Genomic DNA, 26,405 nt, shown 5'->3' with positions numbered 1-26,405 from the left:
TATTGAATTCTGGATTAAGGGAGAGAGATAAAGTTAAGAAGGTTAAGTTCAGAGGAAGTAAGGAAAGAAGTTGTCTCCCTTTCTTGCTTTCAGGGCTGTTCTCTAGACAAAGTTTTGAATTATAGAACCTTTGTCTTGAATGCCCTTCGAACTCTACTTGCCCACATTTCTGTCCCCTTCTTTTCAGGGGCATAGGAAGCATGCATTTCTCCAAGCTCTCTACTTCATAAGCTCCTCAGATATATAATATTCTTCATAGATATTTTAAATCCAAATTACCTCCCTCCTTGTCCCAGTCAAAACCTTTTCTAATTGCTTTGACAATCTGAATTGTGTTACACTTTTACAATGAGGAATACACGAGCAGCATATGAATATGATGAAACATATATGCAGATGAAAAAAATACATTTCCTAATACCAGTTGACCCCAAAGGCAAGAGGAAAACAGATAGTGTGGACTGTTTTACATTAGTCTTTTGATGACTTTTAAAATGACTATTATCGGGACAAAGGCAGAGTTCCCCTCTGCCTTCTGAAGTCACTGGAATTAACTAACAAAAATTAATTAAGAGAAAAGGCGTACAAACTTATTAACATGAGAGGGAAAAATCACAGTATGGAGGAAAGTCACAGGAGTTACTCATGGACTCAACATTATTTAGAAAAATATATGCCTCTTTTTCTATAGGGAAAGGGAGAATGAAGAACATAAACAATTTTTAGGGGTACTCATTGGGTTTGGAGAGCATACAGAGGCCTGGAACAAAGTCCGTTTGGCCCACAGAGTGGACAGTGTTTGTAAAGGATTACCTATGAGACCAAAATGGAAGACTGTCTCTAGAAGTCTGTCCAGGTGCGTTGACAGACTTTAGTCTCTTCCCAAGATGTGACTTCAGTTAATGAAGCCTCAGGGAAGGGGCAAGAGGAGATTGTTTCTTCTTGGTGGGCTGGACTTCAGGCAGATAAGGGGGAAATGCAGAATTTTTTTCCTTGCACTTGAAGGGGAGACATGGAATGTGGGAGGCACCTGGATTCTGAGGTAGGTTCTAGGACCTCTCAGCATGTCAAAGCACCCATTTTAGGGTATCATTTTCTAGACCCCAACACTGTACTTGTTGACTAACCTAAAGGATTAAAATCTTGTCAGGCACTGGAAAAACTACAGAAGTATGGGAAAAGATATAGGAACAAAAGAACATTATAAAAATTAGATATTTGGCCTGGCCTCACAGCTTTCACTGGCAGCCAGCTTTGGACTATTTTTGCCTTTATTTCTTCATTCCTGTATATACAGTTTATGCATATTTGATTTAACATTTATATCAAGTTATTTTTGAGGGAGTAGTTTTTTCTTTCTGTCAACAGCATTTTTAAAGCACGAAATCATCCAGTTGAATTCTTATGTATATATTTATTTCTTTATCCAATTTCTTTAAGTTATCTTTGTTACATAATAATTTCATCAGGAGAATGACTTGACGTATTGGTGACATCTGTACATGGAGAGATTAGATAGTTCTGGGGGGAGATGGGGTTAATCCTCCAGAAACAAATTACTTGCCTGAATTGAGGCCAACAGCTTGGGAGAAAGGATTTGCATCCTCTTCCAGTTCTGTCCTTTGGACAGCTGCTGTACAGAGGTCTACTCCACCCCCACTCCCTGTGCTCCTGCTGGCCACCAGTTCTCACAGTTCTGATACACTCACATCCAGATGCAGACCTTTTGTGCAGTGGGCATGCTTGAAGGATAATACAAAGGGCACTGTTTTGTGAGGCCTTAAGCTGTGTAAGGAATAAAGAGAATGTGTGAGTATATTCACATTCAAAATATTCTCAGTGTGATTTTCCTGGTAATATTGATTAAACTTTGTTAACAAAGTCCTGGAGGCCTCTGAAATATGTATTACTATTTTCTTGTAGGGGAAAAAAAAAACACATAAAATGTCACATTGTCTTTTTAAGTCTTTAATCAAAATAAAATAAAAATTGAACTTTGCTAAGTAAACAAGTAACTTTGCCAAAAAGGAAAATATGTATTATGGAAATGGTTATACTATGGGATTTAGTTGAATCTGTCAGTATTTTTATAATGGATCTTTTTGAAGGGAAGGAACATTTATAAGATATTGACCCTCAGTGTTAAATAACATTTCTAAATTAAGATGAAAAATTAGAACATTATAAATGTTCATGAACATTAATATAAAGATACATTCCTTCTTTAGTGAGTGCCTTCAGTGGCCAAGGTGATTATCAGCTTGGTCAGTTTTTCCTCTAGATATCTGATTTTCGGTTAGTATTTTACTGGCAGCTCAGATTCTACCTAACATCATCTTCTAATTCTTCCTCCCTCATTCCACCTTGCCTACATGCATTTATTTCTTTATTCAGTAATTATTTATTGTGAGATTGCTGTTTATAATCAGTTTTTCTAACCCAAACCTCTCTTTTCTTCTTTATTTTCTGTCTTAATATATGTCATCATCTACTCACTTATTTTATTTGATTTGGGAGTAACTACAGCATACTAAGTACTATGACTGGCATGCAAGATAAAATGGTGAATAAAAGCTCTGCCTTTAGAGAACTGACATTCTAAAATGGAGGAGATAGACTAGTAAGCAGACAATTCTAATGTGTCTTCAGTGAAATACCAAGAGTGATGATCCCATTTTCACTTTCTTGGCCCATTGCTTCTCTGCCTTCTCAACCACACTATGCAGAGCCAGTCCTCAAAACCTATAAACTGCCTTTTCTGTATCCCTAACATGTGAATCCTCCTTTTGTCTACACGCACACTGTCCTGTTTCAAGCACTCGGCATCTCTTCTGGTTTTTGTATCTGGTTTCCCATCCAGCCTTCCATTTTCAATAAGCAAATAATGATAATGTCCCCTTCCCCTTTCTCACAGTTCTTTCAATTCCTATTACCCAAGGTGAAATCCAAACTCTTGGTATCTAGGTCTTTCTTGATCTGGTTCAGGCCTGCCTGTCCAGCCTCATTGTCTTCCATCCTTTCCTCCTTTATTCCTTAGCAGTACTGAACTACTTGCTCATAGGATACACCACATATTGTCATTCCTCCCTCTGAATACTTGTTCCTCCCTCTGTCCATATTGTTTTCTTGAGAACAGTTTACCGGTATCTTTTAAAAGTTAGAAAGTTATATGTGTGCTTTGATCCAGTGATTCCCTTTTGGAAAATGTATTTTAAGGAAATACTTTGAAATAGTAATATCAAAATATCTATATTAGCATTTATAAGAGAAAAAGTTGTTTTTAAAGGGTGGGGATATGGGAAGATGGCCAAATAAACACTAAAGTATGTGAGCTTAATTAAACACCATATTGGCAAACATGGCAATGTGACTGTAAAAATAAAACTAAGTTGGGCCAGACACAGTGGTGCACGCCTGTAATCCCAGCAATTTGGGAGGCTGAGGCAGGAGGATCTCCAGTTCCAAGTCAGCCTCAGCAGAAAGAGAGGTGCTAAGCAACTCAGTGAGCCCTGTCTGTAAATAAAATATGAAATAGGGCTGGGGATGTGGCTCAGTGGTTGAGTGCCCCTGAATTCAGTCCCCCATACCTATTAACATTTAATAGTATGCCACATACTATCTGTGTGATTGAATAATTGAAAGAGAATGTGTAGAAATATAGATAGCTTACTAATCACTTTGTTCTTTTCCCCCATAAATTAACTTAAATTAATAATAAAAATGAGAGCAGTTGTTGGTACTTTGAAAGGGTTCTTTGCTTTTCAAATTTCTGATACAATGAAAACTGGCATGTAAGTGCTACATAGTAAAATTTCAAAAATATTCGCTTTATTTTTATTTAAAGAAATCTTTCCAAATATATTTCTCTATTTTGCAATGCAAAGGATACATTTTAAGGTATCTTGTGGCATTTACATTTCTTTTCTACTTGAGGTATGTTACTCTTTTCTATTCATTGCCCATGTGTTCTCTTTTTCTCTCTCTTTTTCTTTCACTCATTATCTGCCTTATTTGATTTTAATTGGGCATTTTATATGAATCCATTTTTTATCTCAACATAAAACTTATACTTTTTTTCTTACCTTTTTAGTGTTTGCTCTCTCTTGGCAATACACATTTACAATTCATCCAAGTCCAATTACAAATACTACTGTACCATTTCATGGGTAGTACAAATACCTTATAACAAAGTCTTCCCAATTCTTCCCTGCCATCCTTATTACTATCATTCATTTTGCTTATCTGTAAGCTATAATTGCTGAATACATTATTGCTATTCTTTCAAACAAAAGAATATTATCTAGTAGGTCAGTTAAGAATAAGAAAAATTAAAGATTTTATTTTATCTCATCATTTCTTCCGTAATCCTCTTCATTTCTTTATGTAGATTCAAGTTTCTGTTCTGTATCACTTTGCTTCTTTCTGAAGAACCTTTAATATTTCTTGCAAGGCAGGTCTAACAGCAACACATTCCTTCCAGTTTTTCTTTGGGAAAGCATTTCTTCTTCACTTTTGAGAAACAGTTTTGCTGGATGCAAAATTTTATGATGGTGGGGTGTTGTTTCTTTTCTTTCAGCACTTGAAATATTTCACTCTACTAGTCTCTTTGCATGGTTTTTGAAGAGAAGTCTGATGTAATTTTTATCTTTGCTTCTCTACCAGTAAAGTAGGTAAAGTATTTCATCCTCCCCACCCCAAACCTCTGTCAAGATTTTCTTTTTCTGCGGTTCATGTATGATATGTCCAGGGGTGAATTTTTTTGATATGTATTCTGCATTGTATTCTCTGAGTTTCTTGTATCTGTGGTTTGTTGTCTATCATTAATTTTGGAAAATTCTGTCATTATTTTAAATCTTCTTTCCTTTCCTTCCATTATTCCCATTAAGCATGTGTTAACATCTTTTGTGAGTGTCACACAGTTCTTGAATGTTCTATCTTTTTCATTATTTTTTCCTTTACATTTTACTTTTGGAAGTTTTTATTGATATGTCTTCAGGCTCACTAATTCTTCCCTCAGTTGTGTCCAGGTAGTTGATAAAAGCCTATCAAAGGCATTCTTCATTTCTGTAAATGGTTTTGCCTTTTTTTTTTTTTTTTTTATCTTTTTTAGAGTTTCTCGCCCTCTGCTTACATCATCCATCTGTTCTTCCTTATTGTCCAGTTAGAGCCATTATCATAGTAATCATTAGTTGTTTCAGATTCCTGGTATGATAACTCCAACATCTCTGCCATATCTTGAGTTTGGTTCCATTGCTTTTTAGTATCTTATAATTTTGTTGTTATTGGTAAAAGATAGACATTATGTACTATGTAAAAGGAACTGAGGTAAGTAGGTCTGTACTGTGATGTCTTCGGTTCATCTGGCTAAGAGGTAGTCTTTGCTTACTGTTTAGGTATCTGAGGCTGAAATTTCCTCTAGTGTCGTTATTTTTGCCTCCTCTGTTATCTTGGGGTTTCCCCACTTGTTGGAGAAAAGTCTGTAGTATGTAGTTTTTTTCTTTTGTATTCTCCTATTGTAATATAGGAGATAGGAGCCCTGTTAATGTTGTAGTAAGGTGTGGGACCAGGGTAATTGTTCTGTAGTCCTACAATTAGCTTTTATTCTTTTCCTGAGTTTGTATCTCTTGAGTGTTTCCTTCACATTGCTTTTCAGCCCTTCTACCCCCACCACTTAAGTGAGACAGGAGCTCTAGTTGGCTCTTTTGCTTCCCCCAGGTTAATTAGACTCTGATAAAACCCTAATCAGGCTCTGATAAAATAGTTTCCCTTGAGGGCAATTTTATTAGTTTGTTCAGGCTGCCTTAACAAAGCACCTCAAACCGGGCAACTTAAACAACAGAAATTTATTGTCTCTCAGTTCTGAATGCTGCAAGTATGAGATCAAGTTGTTGGCAGGGTTGTTTCCTACCCAGGGATGCAGAGAAGTTCTGTTCTGTGCCTTTCCCCCAGCTTCTGGTAGATTGCTGCAATCTGTAATCCCTGGGCTCAGAAGAGTACCACACTGATCTTGACCTTCATCTTTACCAGCCTTCCCCTTGTGTGTGTCTATGTCATTTTCCCATCTTAATAAGGATATTGGTCATATTGGATTAGGGACCAATTACATCTGCAAAGACTATATTTCCAAATATGTCACAGTCTGAGATAACCTTCAACTTATGGATTTGGGGGAAGACAGAATTCATCATGTGTTATTGAGAAGAACAAAATGCTGTGGGCATGTTTCAAAATGTCTACCTTTCCCCTCCCCTGGAGGAAATAGGGGGTGATTTTTCTCTGATCTTCACAGTAAGAACATGGTGGGTCTCTGGGAAATAAACTCCAAAAGTGTGGAAACCCTATTAAGACTTAGATCCCCTGGAATTTTTAACTTTCAAATTTCTCCACAGTGAACCTTCAGCAATTTGTCAATGACAATTTTAAATTTTCCTATCCCATTGTGGCTCCAGAAGCCACAGTGTCTGCTCCCACACTTCTGCTCCAATAAGGTGTGATTCTCTCTGTCCACCTCTCTGTCTTTTTCTAGTTTGGGGGCCAACAGTTTGCCATTGCCCTAATTCTTGGATGGAGCTTAAAAGAATTGTTGTTTTTCTTGTGAGCATGAAATAGACTTCCAGGCTGTTTACATGCCAGAACAGAAACTAAAAGTATCTGTTCTTTATACGTGCAGTTTTATGTGGTCATCATAATAAATGTATAGTAGTCTGCCCTAACATCAGTTCCAAAACCACTTCTGGAAATTGTTTGCTTTAAAGATAGGATCATAGAACTGCCTCTTATCTGTCTTCCATTTTCAACTTTCACTTGAGGGAGAGATTGGTGTCAAATTTCTCACCAGACCCTGGAAGTATACCAGTTTAAGTATTATGCTAAAGATGCCAATACCTGTATATTTTCAGTTTTTATTCAACTTGAGCCAGACAGCTTGTGAGTATGATGAATAGCAGATTTTTGTGATAAGGAGAACTTTGCATTAGGAAGAATATACATGATGAAGATGACTGCAGAATTTTTATTATCATTACTTATTACAGTACTTTGGAAAATTTTTAACTACCCTATGGTTGTTTTGGGTTTTGTTTTGTTTTATTTTGTTTTGTTTTGTTTTGTTTTGTTTTGTTTTGTTTTGTTTTGTATGTGTGTTGGAGATTAAACCCCAAGTTATACACCAAGCCCCCCCATGGGATTTTAATTGAAGTCTGTATAGCATTGGAAGATCCAAATACTGTCTGTACCCCATATATTTATGAAACTAAATGATTCTGTAAAATCATCAGGCTTTTATTTTTTTCTGTTGGGTCTTTTTATTTTATTGTAAACAAATGGGGTACAACTTGTTTCTCTGTTTGTACATGAAGTAGAGGCATACCCTTTGTGTAATCATACATTTACATAGGGTAATGGTGTTTGATTCATTCTGTTATTTAGGCTTTTATTTTTCTTAGGTTATAATGCTTCCTGCCTGTACAGGAGAATTATCAAAATAAAATACTTTATTTTGCATGAATGTCAGAGGAATAACAAAAATTTTATTAAGATGTGAAGTAGATTTTGGCACTTGATTAGCAAATCAGGAAATGGGAAGTGACCAAAATCCCTTAAAGCCAACTCTCTTAGATCTACTATTACATCAGTTTGGTGTGTCAGAATCTTTGCTGTCAGATGGAATTGTGTGCTTGTCTGCTTTGTCTGTGCCTCATAAAAGTTTATAAGGGATTGTAGCTGCTCCTGTCTGAGGGACTCCAGGCAGCTGTGCACAGGTGAGAAGGGTCATCATGGACAGTGAGAGACCGAAGATGCCACCAGATTTCTTATTGTCAAAGGTTATATTTTCATCTAAGTCAATTGCTTGTCAAGTTGTAGGCATTACTAAGTTTTTATAATTTCATATAAATTTTGTAGGTGTTATCTTTGCCTCCAGTAAGAATCACATTTAAAGTATTTTTCAGGCATATTGGCATACTTGTGTATGTTTTATTCAGTTTTCACAGGATTACATTGTGACAGTTTTAATGTGAAATGTGCATGAAAAGCTGAAAGCACAACCTACAGACCTTGTGAAGCAATTTGAATGAAAAAATAATTTTCTTATTTCATGTATTGCAAGTGATATAGTTAAGTTCTCAATCTAAAAAGGACTGAGTGGTCCTCTGTGCCACCACCTCAAAGACTGGAAGTATGGGAATGAGTAGACAGTTGAAGCAGACCAGATTTAGTCTAAGCTAAAGTGGCCTAAATTGTCCAAACAAGCCCAGAGGGAGAAATCCCCTTCCTTAGAGATATGGAAGAAGAGCCTGGCCTGGCCTACTTGTTTGCAGTTTTAAGGAGAAGGAGACACTGGACAAGCCCTTTTCACCCCAACATGTTTATTTTCCGTGTCAAATGTTAGGAAGTCAGAATTTAAGTATGCATGTGTCACAAGGCACATGTATGTTTTCTTTTAAAACTGACAAAAGAAAGCTTTTGTATGCTTTTACATACATGTAAATTTTACCTTTCTAGCTAATGAGATTATTAAAATAGAGATTTCCCAAACAGTAGATGAGATATAGGTCTAAAAGTCATCATTCTGACAGCCATAATGTTAGTAGTAAGTATGTAGCATAGCAGGTAGCTAACAGAAGACTAATAGAAATAGCTTTGGCAAGTGAATCTAACAGACCATGTTTATGTGCAGAATTGATAAGCAGTAGTCAGAAATGAATGTAAATTTATTAATGCTACAGCTTATTTATTGAAGTTTTGATTATGTTGATATCACCTAATCATTTCCCATCAGGCACATTATTTCCCTCTTAAATGAATGCATCAAAATCTATTCATTTGGGTGATTTGCTTGGTTTGATGCATATCCACATCTTCAGCTCTTATAAATGGTTTTGTCAATAAATGTTCTGAGAAGAATTAAGTACTGTGATTCATTGGCAGATGCTTATGTCTAATCTTAATTTGCTCCATAGTCATGCATTTATAAGACATATTAACAGAAGTCTGATGTAGATAAAATACTAATAACACTAACAGTTTGGCACAAACATCTGGAAAGTACACTGGCTCACCCAAGTGTGGAGTCACATTGGTTAACATTCCTGTTTTCTTTTGCCTAATAGCATTCCTGTTACACAACCATGTCCCTCTAAGAATATATAGGAAAAAAACAAATTGCTTTGGTTACAAAAATGTATGGCTTTTTTTTTTCCCCCTTCACATATAAACCAAGCAATTCTCCATTGGACACCAACTTCAGTTTAACTCAATTCTCCTCTGTCTGCCTGTGGTTAGTGTCATATTCCACAAGTTAAGGACTCAGTTCATGCAACTGCCCCCACTTCAGATGCCTGTCACAAGCCCTGTGCTTCCGACAGACTGGCTATAAATTGTGGTTCCCATGACCCCTTACTTGGGCTTAATTAACTTACTAGGAGAACTTAACAGAACTCAGAAAGACACCTTATTTAACATGTACCAGTTTTTTAGGAAGGATATTACAAAGGATAGAAAAGGATATTACAAAGGATAGTAAAGGACAGTAAAGTGGAAGAGATGCATAAGGCAGAGCATGTAGGAAGATGCAAGGAGCTTCCAGGACTTCTCATTACTACAGGAACCTCTACATCCTCAGCAATCTGGAAGGCTCTAAACCTCTTTTGGGTCCTTATGGACATTTTATTATGTAAGTATGATTGGTTACCTCATTGATCATTGTTGATCCATGCAACTTTCAACCCCTCTGCCTCCCCAGAGATGGGTGTGGAGTGGAACTGAAAGTTCCAACCCTCTGATCACTTGGTTGGTTCCCCTGGCAACCAGATCCCCATCCAGAGGCCCTCCTGGAGCTTCCAACCACCAGTCGTCTCATTATCATAAAAAAACCCTTGGAGATCCCAAGGGTTTTAGGATCTTTGTGCCCAAAACCAAGGACAGAGACCAAATATGTATTTCTTATTACATAACAATGTCACAATCCCACATAAAGAACTACCACTTCCCTAGATTTATCATGGGTGTATTCATCTAGAGTTTTCTAACAGGATTTATTCCTAGCCGTCTGTGGAGATAGTAGCCTCAGTTTCTGTAATTCTCACCCCTCTGTTGTTTCCCTCTGTTTGAAAGGCAGACCAGTGCACTATTTCCTGTCAGTTTAGTTACATTCAGCATGCATTTGCTGAGCACTATTTGTTATGTGCCAAGATGTTGGGGAATGCTATGCTACTGCTGGGGGAATAATAATGAATGCACCATGGTCATTGTTCTCCTGGAGTGTATAGTATAGTTGGGGACACAGACATTTAAACGATGATTTTCAAGTCATGTGTAAGAACTTGGGTGATGATATATGTAGAGAATAGCTAATCACTGCTGGGTGCAGTGATACATGCCTGTAATCCCAACAACTCAGAGGATCACAAGTTCAAGGCAAGCCTGGGCAACTTAGTGAGACCCTGTCTCAAAATAAAAAATAAAAAGGACTGGGAATGTAGCTCAGTGGTATAGTGTGCTGCTGAGTTCAATCCCTAGTACCACCACCACCACCCCTCAAAAAAAAACAAGAGAATTGCTAGTCTCAACAAAATTCTATATGAAAGGCAGTTTTGAGATATAAAGAAATAAAAATTCAATTGAAAACTTTGGAATTTATAGTCAGCTTGGAAAATACTGAATTTGCCCATATTGTGAGTAAGCCATGCCATTAATATAGACCAGATAAACTTGTGTCTTTTCACAATGTAAGAATTTATAGAATAACAATAAATTCACAGGCTACATCAATTTTATTGGGTTTAATTTACTGAGTATTCATGCTTCCCTTGGTAGCTATGAGCAGGACAATCACAAGTTCTTTTATTTCATTCCAATCTTAATTACTAATGTCTATAGCACTCAAGTCACACATCGCACTTTACACAATGATAATATAAGTTACAGAAAAACTAAAAAAGAGATAAGCAGGCACAGGGTTTCAGTAAGCCCTCTAGGAGCAAAGGCAAAGAGTAGACACAAATGCAGTCATCTGCACATGATCAGATATGATTCTCAAATCCAACCGTAGAACTTATTCCAGGTGAGGATCTGTCCAGAGCTCAGAATTTGTTAAAGGAGAGTACCCTGGCAGTAGGCAGTTTCAAAGTGAGCCATATCAAGCAGGGAGATGGAGCTGAGCTAAAGCCCTGAGACAGAGTTGGGAGTTCCTGGCCTGTCACTCTCAGGATGTGTTCACCAAATGGTCTGATAAGATGACAGGTTGGTATGTGCTGCTGTACCACTGTCTTAGGTGCCTCTCCTTTTATATATTTCAGAAGAGAGGGTTGCATTGTCACCAAAAGAGATCTGAGGAATTCCATGGTGGAGGGGACCTCAACTCAGGACAAGTAGTTATTGACAGATATCGCAGAAAGAAATTTAAGAACCAGGCGGAGTGACGCACACCTGTAATCCCAGCAGTTCACGAGGCTGAAGCAGGTGTATTGCAAGTTCAAAGCCAGCAACAGTAACTTAACAAGGCCCTAAGCAACTCAACAAGACTCTCTGTAAATAAAAAACAAAAAGGAAGCTGGGGATGTGGCCCATTGGTTAAGCGCCCTGGGTTCAATTCCTGGTACGTAAAATAAAGTGAAGTAAAGTAAAAAGTAAAGTAAAATATAAATTTACGGACATACCAGTTAGAGTTACAAACAGATTTATTTGAAAGCAGAGACACATTCAAGGGATAATATGGGCTATTTCAAAAGCAAGTAGACTTTGTGGTAAAGCAAGGAATATGCATTCAGGGAGAATGTAGGTCATCTCGAGTGAGACAGGCTGCAACCCCTTGTTCTGGGGTGTTAATATTTATAGAGGGATAGTAGCTAGAGGTAGACTCCATGCAGTTACACACCTACACTTTCACATTGCCCTTGCATCATGTTATTTTTTTGTGGGCAGGGACATGAGCCAAGGGTATGGGTGGGGTTGCTCAGGAGTTGATTGTTTTACATTCCAGTGGTTCATGGGTGCTTCTCTTCTGAGACTCAGTATCTTTTTCTGTATCCTCAAATTCCTATATCAGCATCATTTGGTGGTCTGGTGTGTCTGGTGGTTAGGCTTGTTGGTATAATTTCCCTGATGTGGATTTGATACACTCCTGCACCTATGTCCCTTTGGTTTTTAGCAGCACAATTAATTTATTTATCTGTTGTACCTGTGCCATGCAGCTGGGGTTATTCTGGGTATTTGCCCAGACGAGTTACCAAGTCTTCTACCATAGCACTTGAAGTAACTCAGGGCAAACTGCTGCTATATTAAATGGAGTAACATAGGGCAGGGGACAACCTGAAAGGTACTGTTTCAAACAACATGAAGTAACTCAGAGCAGGGCATAGCCTGCTGTCCACCATCCATCAGCAAGAATCAAAAGCCTGAAGCAGCGGAAAGTTCATCTCTGACTTCTGATCAGGACTGAATGTCATAGAACTCATAAGTTAGGAAAGATTTCCTATGTCTGAATGTAATCCTTCCTTCTGTAACTCAAGCCTCTTATTAGTAATAAGAGTGCTGCTTACCATCATTTATAGAACAGTTATCAAATCCAGATCATTCTCTCTGGAATCCAGATATTCCCACCTTGTGACTGTTGTGGGAATGCACTTGATTGCAGATGTGTTTAGAAACTGATGCCCTCCGCTCCCCTGTAAGTAATCTTATTTCACTCCATGAGCCATACAAATATCAACATTTTCTATGTCATGATAGAAAAAAATCTGGAAATTGCTGCTTTAGACAACATCTGTCTTAGCTTTTCTTCAGAAATCTCATTTCCCCAGGATTCATTTTTATCTTATTAACCCTATTCCATTGCTTGACATCTGGAGCTCTGGTTTAGGAAATCTGAAGAGAAAATAGGACTCTCAGAAGGGACTGACTTCTTTTGAAGCTAGAAGAAGAATCCTAGGTATCCAATGAGCAGAAGCTGATTTCTTGAATAGTTCCTTTTGGCCACCAGTAGTTGAGTGGCCACCGTGGTAAAACTAATACTCCCAATGCTTTGGGGTAGGCCTTATAAATAGTGTGCTTTTTTTTGTTTTTCATCTTTTTTATTTGGTACCAGGGATTGAATTCAGGGGCATTTGACCACTGAGGCACATCTCCAGCCCTATTTTGTATTTTATTTAGAGATAGAGTCTCACTGGGTTGCTTAGCACCTTGCTTTTTGCTGAGGCTGGCTTTGAACTCACAATCCTGCTTCAGCCTCCTGAGCTGCTGGGATTACAGGTGTGTGTTAGAATACAAGGAAAATTAACCCATAAACATTGTATACCTAATTATTCATCATTTACAGTAGCCAAGAACATTAGTCCTTACTACATGCTGGGCACTGATTGACTTTGAAAATTCATAAGCTAGAAGCTTACAAGATGCCTGCCCTCAGAATTTGTTGTCTTAGAGAAAACAGATAAAGAAGTAATAGCAACATGGTGTGATTGATTGGTGGTGTGAGGATGACTAGTACTGACAGGTGATGAGACTCAGTTACTCATGGGTCAAATTGTGTAGACTGACTTGAGTCTTTTAGATGAAGTATAACTTTTGAAATGACTTAAGAGTCAACTGAATCTTTTGCTTCATTATTCAGTGTAAACTGAGAAATGTTTCTATTTAGAATGTCTCTAATGTACTGTAATGTATAGTTCATTCAGATAATGCTAGTAACATTGAGACTTTGATTTCACATTTTTACCTGAAATCAAGGTGGTCTTGGTTTCAACATAATGCTTTTTGCCTGTATCCTTTAATTATAAAGGGCAGTTAAGTAATGCTACAATTTAGTACTCTCTTACCTTTGATTTCAGGGAAGGTGTGCATGTAAATCAAGAATTGCTGCAAATATCTCCCTGTATTACAGAGCAATTCATTGAGCTTTTGTGTCAGTTCAACCCAAATCAAGTTATAGAAACTCTTCAAGTCCTTGAATGCTACCGCCTAGAAGAAACTATTCAGGTAAGTTTTGTACATGCCAACAGCGTACAAAAGACAGGAGTCAAGTTTTCCTAAACGTTTCCATTTTCCAGGTGAGCAAAGGGAAACTCACATGTGAAGTTACTGTAGAAGCTGATAGGTATAAGTGATAGTGCCTGAAGTTGAACCTGGAAAGCCTAGTAATTGTGATACACTCATTTCCCATTCGTTCTGTTAAAATCAGAAACAATACATGTCCATCCCTGTTTTGAATCAGACTTTATAGAAATTCTGGCTAACACAATAAGCCTATAAAAAGGTACTCAATAATAATTATTGAAAGGAAAAGACCAAGCTCTTATATACAGACAGTGATGGTGAGATGGTCCCATTGTGCTATAAAACTGAATAGGCTAAATAGCAATCCAGTAGCTTTAGTTCTTCATTGCCTTGCTTCACTTCCCTTGTTTTCTTGCGTTTCCAAATGAGTGTGTGTGTGTGTGTGCATTTATACCCACACACATATAAATGTAATAATATACCACAAGAGGCTAGTATGTTCCCCATTTGAGAGTTACTATAAAATAGCATTTTTTAAAAAAAAAGCACTGGGGATTGAACCCAGGGGTACTTAACCACTGAACCACATCCCCAACCCTTTATTGATCTTGCTGAGTTCCTTAGGGCTGGCTTTGAACTTAAGATCCTCCTGCCTCAGCTTCCCCAGCCTCTGGGATTATAGGCATGTGTCAGCGCGTCAGCTAGCATCTCTGTTCTTCAGCTATCAACAGAAACGTATTTTCTGCTTCCATCTCCTGAACTAACCACATACTTTAAAAAATATTTATGAAATGTTTCAAATATTTAGAAAGGTATAAAATATCAAATATGTATGTACTCACTAAACTCAATTTTATGGTTTTTAACATTTTGTCATGCTGGCTTCAGATCTTTGTTGTCTTGTTTGTTCTAAAAATAAAGTATCCTTTCAAAAGAGTAACTGGCAAAGATTTTCTCTCATCTCTAGGCTCTCTCCTCACATTCCCTTTTCCTTTGCTGCACAGCTTTTTAATTTAATGCCATCCTACTTATTGATTCTTGGTTTTATTTCTCGAGCTTTAGGAGTCTCATAGAAAAATCTTTGCCAGCTACTCTTCCAACAGGGGATTAATAACCAGAATAGATAAAGAACTCAAAAAACTTACCACCAAAAACTAATAACCCACTCAATAAATGGACAAAAGATTTAAATAGATATTTCTCAAAAGAAGAAATAATGAATGCCCAACAAATACAAATGTTCAACATTCTTAGCAATCAGGGAGATTCTAAGCTAGAGCAAAGTGAGGGGAAAAGTGTGGGATGGAAATAGAGAAGAGATCAGAAGAGTAGAGGAAAGGGATTGTGGGGGGAGGGTAGAATGATAGGAAAAGGAAGGAACTGTGGAATGAATTGAAAAACATGCTATGTATGTATATGAATATGCCATAGTGAATTCTACCTTTGTATATATCTATAAAGAACCAATTAAGAAAAATAAATAAATAGTAGGAAGACCAGTATAGCAGAGGAAGGGAAGCAGATGCAGGGAGGAGAGGAGGAAATAAGGAAAAAAGAAAACTATAGAGATTTTGTCTCACCCTAGTTAGAATGGAGCAAGCCATGTTATATGTATTTATAAATATGTCAAAAGGAACCCCACTTTTATGTATAAACTGTCAAACACTAATAAAACAATTTTTTTTTAATGAATCACCCTTTGTCCCATTCCTTTTTCTCTTTTGAGGTCACCACCAACCTAACGGTGGTGTTTATCCTTTCAGTCCATGATGTTAATCTTTCCTATATATGTATGTGCCTATAAAATACATGATACAGTTTTGTATGTTTTTTAAATTTATACTAATAGTGTCACCAATAGTGCATATCCTATTGCAGATGGCTTTTTTTCACTGTTTTTTAAATTAATTTGTTTATATATGTGCAGTTGTACTTCATCTATCTTAATGGTCATAATCGATGAAATGAATATCCAGTTTATTTCTCTGTTGATAGGTATTTATGATTTTCTTAGTTTTTTACTATTATAAACAGTGCCATAGTGCACATCCTTATACATGTCTTCTTGTGCTCATGTGAGGTTTCTCCAAGTACTGTACATGGAAAGGGAATTGTTTAGATAGCTTAATTCTGCTGATGTAGCCCTGTTGATTTCCTGTTTCTGTTCTTATCAGCACTGTTTGACATTTGCTATTTTCTCACATCCTTGATCATTCCTAATACCTTCAGACTTATTAATTTTTGCCAGAGAGATGAATATCATTTTTACTTAGGACATTGGACATCTTTCCATATATTTAATGATTCTTGGGTCATCTTACTATATTGTTTACACATTTTTCTATTGAGTGTTTTACTCTTACTTAATTCTAGAGGTTCTTTCTAATTTCTGAATCGCATATTTGCTGATTTTATGTGTTGGAGATTTCTTCTTCCTTTCTGTTGTGGCACATCTTTGTAAACTTGTGTTTTAGTGACTTCCATTTTATTTTATCCATCTCCTTTAAGGTTTAAGTTTGTGTGTATACATCTTATTTCCATTCCTATTTGAATGGCACTAAGGATTTACCTTGTTTAATTTTTACGATTTACTTTCTTAACTTTTAAGCTTTTAATCCACCTGGAATTTATTTTTGTAGACTGATTGAGAGAGAGGTTTCTATATTTTATTCTCCCCACATGATGACTGATGGTCCATGTGGTATTTTATGAACCTTTCTTCATTAATTTCTAATACCATACTGCTGTATAGCAAACTGTCAAAATGTACATGGATCTCCTTGTGTTTTCTTCTCTTCCTTTGGTCCTTTGGCATTCCCTGTACCCATACCACATATTTTAGTTCATATAACTTTATAATAAGGCTTATTATTTGAAAAAGGATTCTTGCCTCCTATTCTTTTTCTTTAAAATACCTTAGCCACTTTTGATCTCTTAGTATTCCATATCAATGTAGCCATCTCATTGTCAAGTTCCTTTTTAAAAAATATCCTTCTGGAATTTTGATTTAAAAATACACTGAATTTATAGATTAATTCAGAGATAATTAACATCTCTGATTTTTTTTACATGCAAGCATGTATTTGCCTTTTAAAAATGCCTTTTATACCTTTTGGTGAGGTTTCATAACTTTTACATAAGGTCCTTGCACAGGTTTTACTAAATTATTCCTAGATGCTTTATAGCTTTTACTAACATGGTACAAGGAAATTTTTTAAATGACAATTTTTATTGTTTCCTACTACAGTATGACAATGTAACTAATTTTGTGCCTTATATTGCATTTAACAGGCTGAATTCCTTTTTAGTTCAAATAGTTCCTAGATATTTTGTGACAATAATATTATTTAAGAGGAATGGCAGTTTGTTATTTTCATTCCTCTTATACTTTTTTGTCTTATCGGATATCTAGGAGCTCTGTGATATTGTTGAGCAGAAGCAGTGACAGTGTATCTTTTAACCTTGTCCTAATTTAGAAGAATGTGTCTAATGCTTGACATCAAATGAAGCTTTTTTAAAAAGTGTATTTTTTTATTGTAGGACTTTGATAGATGACTTTTATTAAGAAAATTCTATTCCCAATTTGAGTACAAGTATTTTGTCTTTTTTTTTTCACTAATGGATGCTGCTTTTCTACGTTTCTTGAGATATTCACGTTTCTCTTCTTTAATCTGTTAATCTGTTTAATGTGTTATTTGTGCCTTTCCTTTTTCTTCTAGGAAGATTTTTTTTTTTTCCTATTAGTCTTTTCAAAGAAGTTAAGTTTGATTTTGTTAAACATCCCTATTGTTTGCTTTCTATCATTTTCTTCAATTTTTCTTCTATCTTCTTAGCTTACTTTATATATATTTTTAGTTGTTTAGGTGGACACAATACTTTTATTTTTTTATTTTTTTATGTGGTGCTCAAGATCAAATCCATTGCCTTACATGTGCCAGGCAAATGCTCTACCACTGAGCCACAAACCCAGCCCTAATTGTTACTTTTCTTTGCTTATTAGATATCCTTAGCTTATTTTTATGAAGGTTCCATAAGTTAGTGCATAGTATTTTTGTAGTCATTTTGTTCTGAATATTTTGTGTAGAACTAAACTTGATGAATTTCTGGATTATATTATTATAATTTATATGTATGCATTAGTTTTTCTCCAGTGGCTATGCAGGTATGTCACAATTCTTTTAAATAAATAAGTGAAAAAATTAATATGATTGGTCCAATTAAAACTGCCAATGGGCCACTATAAGACAAAAAATTGGACTGGGGATATAGCTCAGTTGGTAGAGTGCTTGCCTCGTATGCACAAGGCCCTGCGTTCAATCCCCAGCACCACAAAAATAAAAAAGACAAAAAATCAAATATTGGTATATTATAGTGCAAAACACCATATACCAAGGTTTGCATATCTTATTTACTATAATGTAGGTTTTCCTCATCTTTAATAGATCTTTCCATTTCACAAATAAGATTTTTGAATAAAAATATTCTTTTTTCCTAGATTACTCAAAAGTATCAGCTCCATGAAGTCACTGCTTATCTATTGGAAAAGAAAGGAGATATTCATGGTGCCTTCCTAATAATGCTGGAGGTAACATTTGCTGCATTTGTTTTGTCCTATTTCTTTCTACATCTCTATGTATTCATCAGTTCATCTTAATTTCTGTGTTTCAAGATACGTTGCAGACAAAAGTACATTTTATCCCTGAATATTTTAATCATGCATATCATTGAGTATAGTTCAGTATTTCTTTATGGTATTTTGTGAAAAAAGATAACATTTACATAAAACAAAAACACAAGTTTTAAGTGTACCATTTGATGAGTTTTGACAAATGTTTGCATTTGTCTAACTGAAGTTTTTATCAAAATAGAGAACATCATCTTCACTCCAGAAAGTTCCCTCAGTTTTTTTTTTTTAATATATTTTCATCTAGCTAGGAATAGAATAAGGAGGTTCTATTTATATCAAAAAGTGCTCTATGTTGGCTCCTAGTTTATTTGATTCTAAAACATGCCAGGAAGAATACCCCCAGTCATGTTCCTCATAGAAATAGAGAAAGCAATCATGAACTTCATCTGGAAGAATAAGAGACCTCGAATAGCCAAAACAATCCTGAGCAGAAAAAGTGAAGCAAGAGGTATCACAATACCAGACCTTAAACTATACTACAGAGCAATAGTAACAAAAATGGCATGGTATTGGCACCAAAATAGACCGGCAGACCAATGGTACAGAATAGAAGACACAGAGACAAACCCACATAAATACAGTTACCTCATACTAGACAAAGGAACCAAAAACATACTTTGGAGAAAAGATATCCTGTTCAACAAATGGTGCTAGGAAAACTGGAAATCCTTATGCAGTAAAATGAAATTAAACCTCTATCTCTCACCCTGCACAAAACTCAAAATGGATCAAGGACTTAGGAATTAGAACAGAGACCCTGCATCAAATACAAGACAAAGTAGGCCCAAATCTTCATCACGTTAGCTTAGGATCAGACTTCCTTAACAATACTCCCAAAGCACAAGAAATAAAAGCAAGGATCAATAAATGGGATGGATTTAAACTAAAAAGCTTTTTTTCAGCAAAGGATGCAATCAATAATGTGAAAAGAGAGCCTATAGAGTGGGAGAAAATCTTTTCCACACGCACTTCAGAAAGAGCACTAATCTCCAAAATTTATAAAGAACTTACAAAACTTTACAACCAAAATACAAAGAACCCAATCAATAAATGGGCCAAGGAACTGGACAGGCACTTTACAGAAGAAGATATACAAGTGATTAATAAATATATGAAAAAGTGCTCATCATCTCTAGTAATTAGAGAAATGCAAATTAAAACCAAGCTAAGATTTCATCTAAATCCAATTAGAATGACTATTATCAAGAACACAAACAATAATAGATGTTGGTGTGGATGTGGGGAAAAAGACACACTTTTACATTGCTGATGGAGTTGCAAATTGATGCAGCCACTGTGGAAAGCAGTGTGGACATTTCTGCAGAAAACTTGGAATGGACCCACCTTTTGACTCAGCTTTCCCTCGGTTTATACCCCAAAGGACTTAAAATTAGCATACTATAGTAACGCAGCCACATCAATGTTTATAGCAGCTGAATTCACAATAGCTAGATTGTTGAACCAATCTAGATGCCCTTCAGTAGATGAATGGATAAAGAAACTGTGGTATATATACACAATGGAATATTATTCAACCATAAAGAATAATAATAATATGGCAATTGCAGATAAATGGATGGAATTGGAGAATATCGTGCTAAGTGAAATAAGCCAATCCCAAAAAACCAAAAGCCAAGTGTTTTCCCTGATAAGTAGATGATGATGTATAATGGGGGTTGGGGGTAGGGGGTGAGAGAAGAATAGAGGAATTTTAGATTACTTATAGGGAAATGAGGGTGGGTATGAAAAATGGTGGAATGAGACAGACATCATTACCTTATGTACACCTATGATTACATGGATGGTATGAATCTATATTGTACAGAACCATAGAAACAAAAAGATGTACCTCATTTGTGTACAATGAATCAAAATGCAGTCTGTAAAAATAAAAAAATAAAAAGTATACCCCTCAAAGGCTTAGTATAAGCTCTTGATTTCTTTTAATCTGTAAATTAAACCTGTATCTCCTTTTTCTTCCTTGCAGTTTATTTGTCGACACTATAAAATTAGTATTAATAAATAAGTAAAAGTGTTATTAGCTGGGTGGTACAGTGACACATGCCTGTAATCCCAGTGGCTCGGGAGGCTGAGGTAGGAGGATCGTGAGTTCAAAACCAGCCCCAGCAATTTAGTCTTTAAGCAACTCAGTGAGACCCTGTCTCTAAATAAAATGTTAAAAAGAGCTGGAGATGTGGCTCAGGAGTTAAGCACACCTGGGTTCAATTCCTAGTACCAAAAATAAAAAATAAAAAAAGTTGTTGGCATGAATAGGGGAAGGAGAAGCAGGAGAACTGGGCAGGTACTTATACCACTATTTGCAAAAGCCTTAAGAACATAAAAAACTGTGGGCCACTAAGACAAGCTCACAGCTTACCTAGATCTCAACTATACAATATATAGGCGGAGACAAAGTCTAAGTCTAGGTTTGAACGGACTTTGTAGGACAGTAAAGAATTGTGAAGCAAGGGAACTTGTTTCATAAAGACTGCTTGGGTGACTGGGAGAAGAGGTGGGAGGTGGGGTGGTGAGGTGCAGAGAGGGGAGAGGAAGAACTGAAAGCAGAGACTAACACTTGCAGTCGTACAGATGGGAGTCAACAAGTGCTTGACCTGAGTAATGGAAAGAAGAGGGGCTAGATTTGAGAACTTACAGATCATCTGACTGGTTATGAGATGAATGAGATGGAATAGTGAATGATGATTCTAGTTATAGGCTAAAATTCTATGATTTAAAATTCCGTGATTTGGGGTCTATAAGGGACCCCAAGAAAAGGAGCAAATTTGAAGTAGAAGGGATATATTAGGGATCAGCTTGAAATGGGTATTAAAAAGTCTTTGCAATGAGTTAAAGGTGTCTAGGGATCTAGAATTCAGTAGAGCAGTGGATACTATGACTGCATATCGGGGAGAAATCATACCCAAGGCTGTGCCTTATGCTCTAGAGTAGACTTGTCATTTTGTTTTTGTTCCACCCATCCAATCCTCCTCTTTTTCTCATAATCCAGTATGAATTTTTATACCCTAATCCTAAGCATGGATAAATCCTAATTCTTATTACTATGCCCAAAGAGTGTCAGTGGCAATGATGTCATGTTAAAAGCAGACGTGGGCAGAATAAGTGATAACTTGATCTTCCAGGTCCCTTCCCATACTGCTAACTATATGCACAAGTATTCACTTCTGAATGACAGTAAGGGACCATTCTTTATAACCTTCCTATTTCTTACCTTTAAAATATGTTAATGCAGATTTATGGTAGGATGAAATGTAAAGTGTTCTTATTACCTCCTATATTCTTTTTACCTCTTAGAGACTACAAAGCAAACTGCAAGAGATAACAACACATCAAGGTGAAAAACGTAAGTTCTTGAATGTGATTCAAAAGTTTTTTTTTCTCCACAGCCTCCATGTTTTAAAAGATATTATTTAAAAACAAATTGCCTTTGTTAAGTAATAATTACTTTGGTCCATCTTCATAATTACTATTTATCCTTTTTAACATGGTTCCAAAATTTAGCTAGTTTGCAAGTGCTCATAATAGGAGATATTATAAAGTGCCTTGGTAGTGCTCCTTGTCAAAAGGATTAAATACACAGGAAATGGGCAGTGTTCAACTACTATTTATCAATCTTTTTAGTTATATTTCTGTACTTATAATTTGGTTTTGTGTAAATGAGGTACATGATATCTTAGAAATTAGGGTCATGTGCCAAACAACAGCAAATCAAAGTTTCTAACCAGTAAGTAATAACCAGTGTTTTTGTACTGAATTTGTACAATTGTAGTTCCAAGCAGTAAAACTTGACAGTTTGGAATACTGAGTGCCTTTGAACACAGATAGAGAAAAAATTTCATCATGTTCTTTGACATTTAAAGGTTTTTTTAAGTTATGATAAAATATATATAACACAAAATTTACTACTTTTAAATGTGGCGTTACACACGTTCACATTGTTATACAACCAGCACCATGATCTATCTCCAACTTTTTCATCTTCCCAATCTGAAGCTCTCCCCACTAAACAGCAACTCCCCTTAGTTCCCTTTCCTAACTTCGGGCAACCACCATTCTTCTTTCTGCCATTCTACTTGCTTTTCCCAACATTCTTTTTTTTTTTTTCTTCTCTGAATTTGATAACTCTGAGAAGCCATACAGTATTCTTTTGTTACTGGCTTATTTTATTTAGCATGATGTCTTTAAATTTTGTGAAGGTTGTCAAACATGTCAGAATTTTGTTCCTTTTTAAATTGAATACCATCTATTGTATTTATATACCATTTAAATACATTTTTTTCATTCATTTTGGCCATTGTGAATAATGCTGCTATGAACATGGTTGTTCAAATATCTTTTCAAGTCCCTGCTTTCATTTTCTTGTATATGTATAACTAGAAGTGGGATTGGTAGATAAAGTAGTAATTCTATTTTTAATTTTTTGAGTAACTGCCATACCACTTTCCATAGCCACTGCACTATTTAACATTCTCACCAAAAGTGCAAAAGAGTTCAGATTCTCTATACCCTCACCAATACTTTGTTCTTGTTTTTGATAGTAAGTTATCCTAATTGGGGGGAGGGAAGGTGGTATATTTTAATTTGCATTTCTTAATGATGCGTGATGTTGAGCATCTTTTTGTGTGACTTTTTGGCCATTTTTATATCTGTTTTACAGAAATGTGTATTCCCTTTGAGTCAGGTTTGTATTCATTTCCTTGACGTTTTGGAAATAGCCCACCTGAAGATCAAGGAATCCCTTGATAGATGACAGACTACTCTACCTATTTCACAACATAATTCTTGCACCCCTTGGCTCTTCCTTTAATATTCCTTTACCCTAACTCTCTGGATAATTTGTCTATATTTTTTGATGGTTAATTACTACATGGTAGTCTGTGTTGTATCTTGATCATCGTGAATTATAGTAAATCTTTTTTGGAACCTCAGTAAGCACTTGATTGGCTTTTCCATATTAATAATCCAACTACACACTTAATTATTACTTTTGAATTGTCAGTGTGTGTTCAGTTTCATTGTTAGGTTTACTGCAATTTATGACATTTTTCTTTTTTTGCCATTTTTTTCTTTTTTTTAGTTTATTTTTATTGTAAACAAATGGGATACCTGTTGTTTCACTTTGTACATGGAGTAACAGCATACCATTTGCATATTCATATATTTACATAGAGTAATGATATTTGAATCATTCCATTATTTTTTTCCTTCTCCCCCCACCCCTCCCACCTCTCTTCTCCCTCTATACAGACCCTCCTTCCTCCATTCTTGTCCCCCTCCCACTCCCCATTAAGTGTCATCATCCGCTTATCAGGGAGATCATTACTCTTTTGGATTTTTGAGATTGGCTTATCTCACTTAACATGATATTCTCCAATTTCATCCATTTGCCTGCAAATGCCATAATTTTATTATTCTTTATAGCTGAGTAATATTGCATTGTATATATATATATATATATATATATATATATATATATATACACCACAGTTTCTTTATCCATTCATCAATTGAAGGGCATCTAGGTTGGTTCCATAGTCTGGCTATTGTGAATTGAGCAGCTATGAACATTGATGTGGCTATATCTCAGTAGTATGCTGATTTTAAGTCCTTTGGGTATAGGCCAAGGAGTGGGATAGCTGGGTCAAATGGTAGGTCCATTCCAAGTTTTCTAAGGAATCTCCACACTGCTTTCCAGAGTGGCTGCACTAATTTGCAGTCCCACCAGCAATGTATGAGTGTACCCCCACATCCTTTCCAACACCTATTGTTGCTTGTATTCTTGATAATTGCCATTCTAATTGGGGTGAGATGGAATCTCAGTGTAGTTTTGATTTGCATTTCTCTTATTACTAAAGATGTTGAACATTTTTTCATATATCTGTTGATTGCTTGTACATCTTCTTCTGTGAAGTGTCTGTTCATTTCCTTAGCCTATTTGTTGATTGGGTTATTTGTATTCTTGGTGTAGAGTTTTTTGAGTTCTTTATAGATTCTGGAAATTAGTGCTCTATCTGAAGTATAAGAGGCAAAGATATTCTCCCACTCTGTAGGCTCTCTCTTCGCATTGCTGATAGTTTCCTTTGCTGATAGAAAGCTATTTAGTTTGAATCTATCCCAGTTATTGATTCTTGCTTTTATTTCTTGGGAGTCCTGTTAAGGAAGTCTGATCCTAAGCCAACAAGGTGAAGATGTGGACCTACTTTTTCTTCTATAAGATGCAGGGTCTCTGGTCTGATTTCAAGGTCCTTGATCCATTGTGAGTTGAGTTTTGTGCAGGGTGAGAGATAGGGGTTTAGTTTCATTCTGTTGCATATGGATTTCCAGTTTTCCCAGCACCATTTGTTGAAGAGGCTATCTTTTCTCCATTGCATATTTTTGGCCCCTTTGTCTAGTATGAGAAAATTGTATTTATTTGGGTTTGCGTCCGTGTCCTCTATTCTGTAACATTGATCTACCTGTCTATTTTGGTGCCAATACCATGCCATTTTTGTTACTATTGCTTTGTAGTATAGTTGAAGTTCTGGTATTGCAATACCCCGTTTCACTCTTCCTCCTAAGGATTGCTTTAGCTATTCTGGGTTTCTTATTCTTCCAGATGAATTTCATGATTGCTTGCTCTATTTCTGTAAGGTACGTCATTGGGATTTTAATTGGAATTGCATTGAATCTGTATAGCACTTTTGGTAGTATGGCCATTTTGACAATATTAATTCTGCCTATCCAAGAACATGGGAGATCTTTCCATCTTCTAAGGTCTTCCTTAATTTCTTTCTTCAGTGTTTTGTAGTTTTCATTGTAGAGATCTTTTACCTCTTTGGTTAGATTGATGCCCAAGTTTTTTTTTTTTTTTTTTTTGTTTTGTTTTGTTTTGTTTTGTTTTGTTTTGTTTTGTTTTGAGGCTATTGCAAATGGAGTTGTTTTCCTCATTTCCCTTTCAGCTGTTTCGTCGCTTGCATATAAAAATGCTGTAGATTTATGTGTGTTGATTTTATAGCCTGCTGTTTTGCTGAATTCATTGATGAGATCTAGAAGTTTTCTGGAGGAGGTTTTTGGATCCTCTAAATATAGAATCATGTCATCTGCAAATAGTTACAGCTTAAGTTCCTCTTTTCCTATTCGTATCCCTTTAATTTCTTTAGTCTGCCTAATTGCTCTGGCTAGAGTTTCGAGGACAATGTTGAATAGAAGTGGTGAAAGAGGACATCCCTGTCTTGTTCCCATTTTTAAAGGGAATGGTTTCATTTTTTCTCCATTAAGAATGATGTTGGCCATGGGCTTAGCATAAATAGCCTTTACAATGTTCAAGTATGTTCCTACTATCCCTATTTTTTCTAGTGTTTTGAGCATGAAGGGATGTTGTATTTTGTCAAATGCTTTTTTTGCGTCAGTTGAAATAACCATATGATTCTTATCCTTAAGTCTATTGACATGATGGATTACGTTTATTGATTTACGAATTTTGAACCATCCTTGCATTCCAGGGATGAACCCCACTTGATCGTGGGGTACAATTTTCTTAATATGTTTTTGGATACGGTTTGCCAATATTTTGTTAAGGATCTTAGCATCTATATTCATCAAGGATATTGGTCTAAAATTTTCTTTCCTTGATGTGTCTTTTCCTGGTTTGGGTATGAGGGTGATATTAGCTTCATAGAATGAGTTCGAAAGGGTACCCTCCTTTTCTATATCCTGGAATACTTTGAGA

The 26,405-nt window shown here is 36.0% G+C and overlaps 1 protein-coding gene across 5 annotated transcripts in view; it reads left to right on the top strand.

Moving 5' to 3' along the window:
• Positions 1-26,405, top strand: part of VPS8 (VPS8 subunit of CORVET complex) — a 262,885-nt gene that overhangs the window by 142,653 nt on the left and 93,827 nt on the right. For all 5 annotated transcript variants that reach the window (XR_013757268.1, XM_079100598.1, XM_079100596.1 and 2 more), the window contains 3 exons: positions 13,827-13,974; positions 18,488-18,577; positions 21,992-22,040. Coding sequence is in view for 4 of the 5 variants with exons in the window: in XM_079100598.1 (XP_078956724.1) it covers positions 13,827-13,974; positions 18,488-18,577; positions 21,992-22,040 (287 nt within the window). In the remaining variant the exon portion in view is untranslated. The remainder of the gene's footprint in view (positions 1-13,826; positions 13,975-18,487; positions 18,578-21,991; positions 22,041-26,405) is intronic.

Source organism: Sciurus vulgaris, assembly GCF_902686455.1.
Source record: "Sciurus vulgaris genome assembly, chromosome: 10".
Taxonomy (NCBI): domain Eukaryota; kingdom Metazoa; phylum Chordata; class Mammalia; order Rodentia; family Sciuridae; genus Sciurus; species Sciurus vulgaris.
The sequence above is the reverse complement of the archived record's forward strand: the minus strand, read 5'-3'. Positions and strand labels throughout refer to the sequence as shown.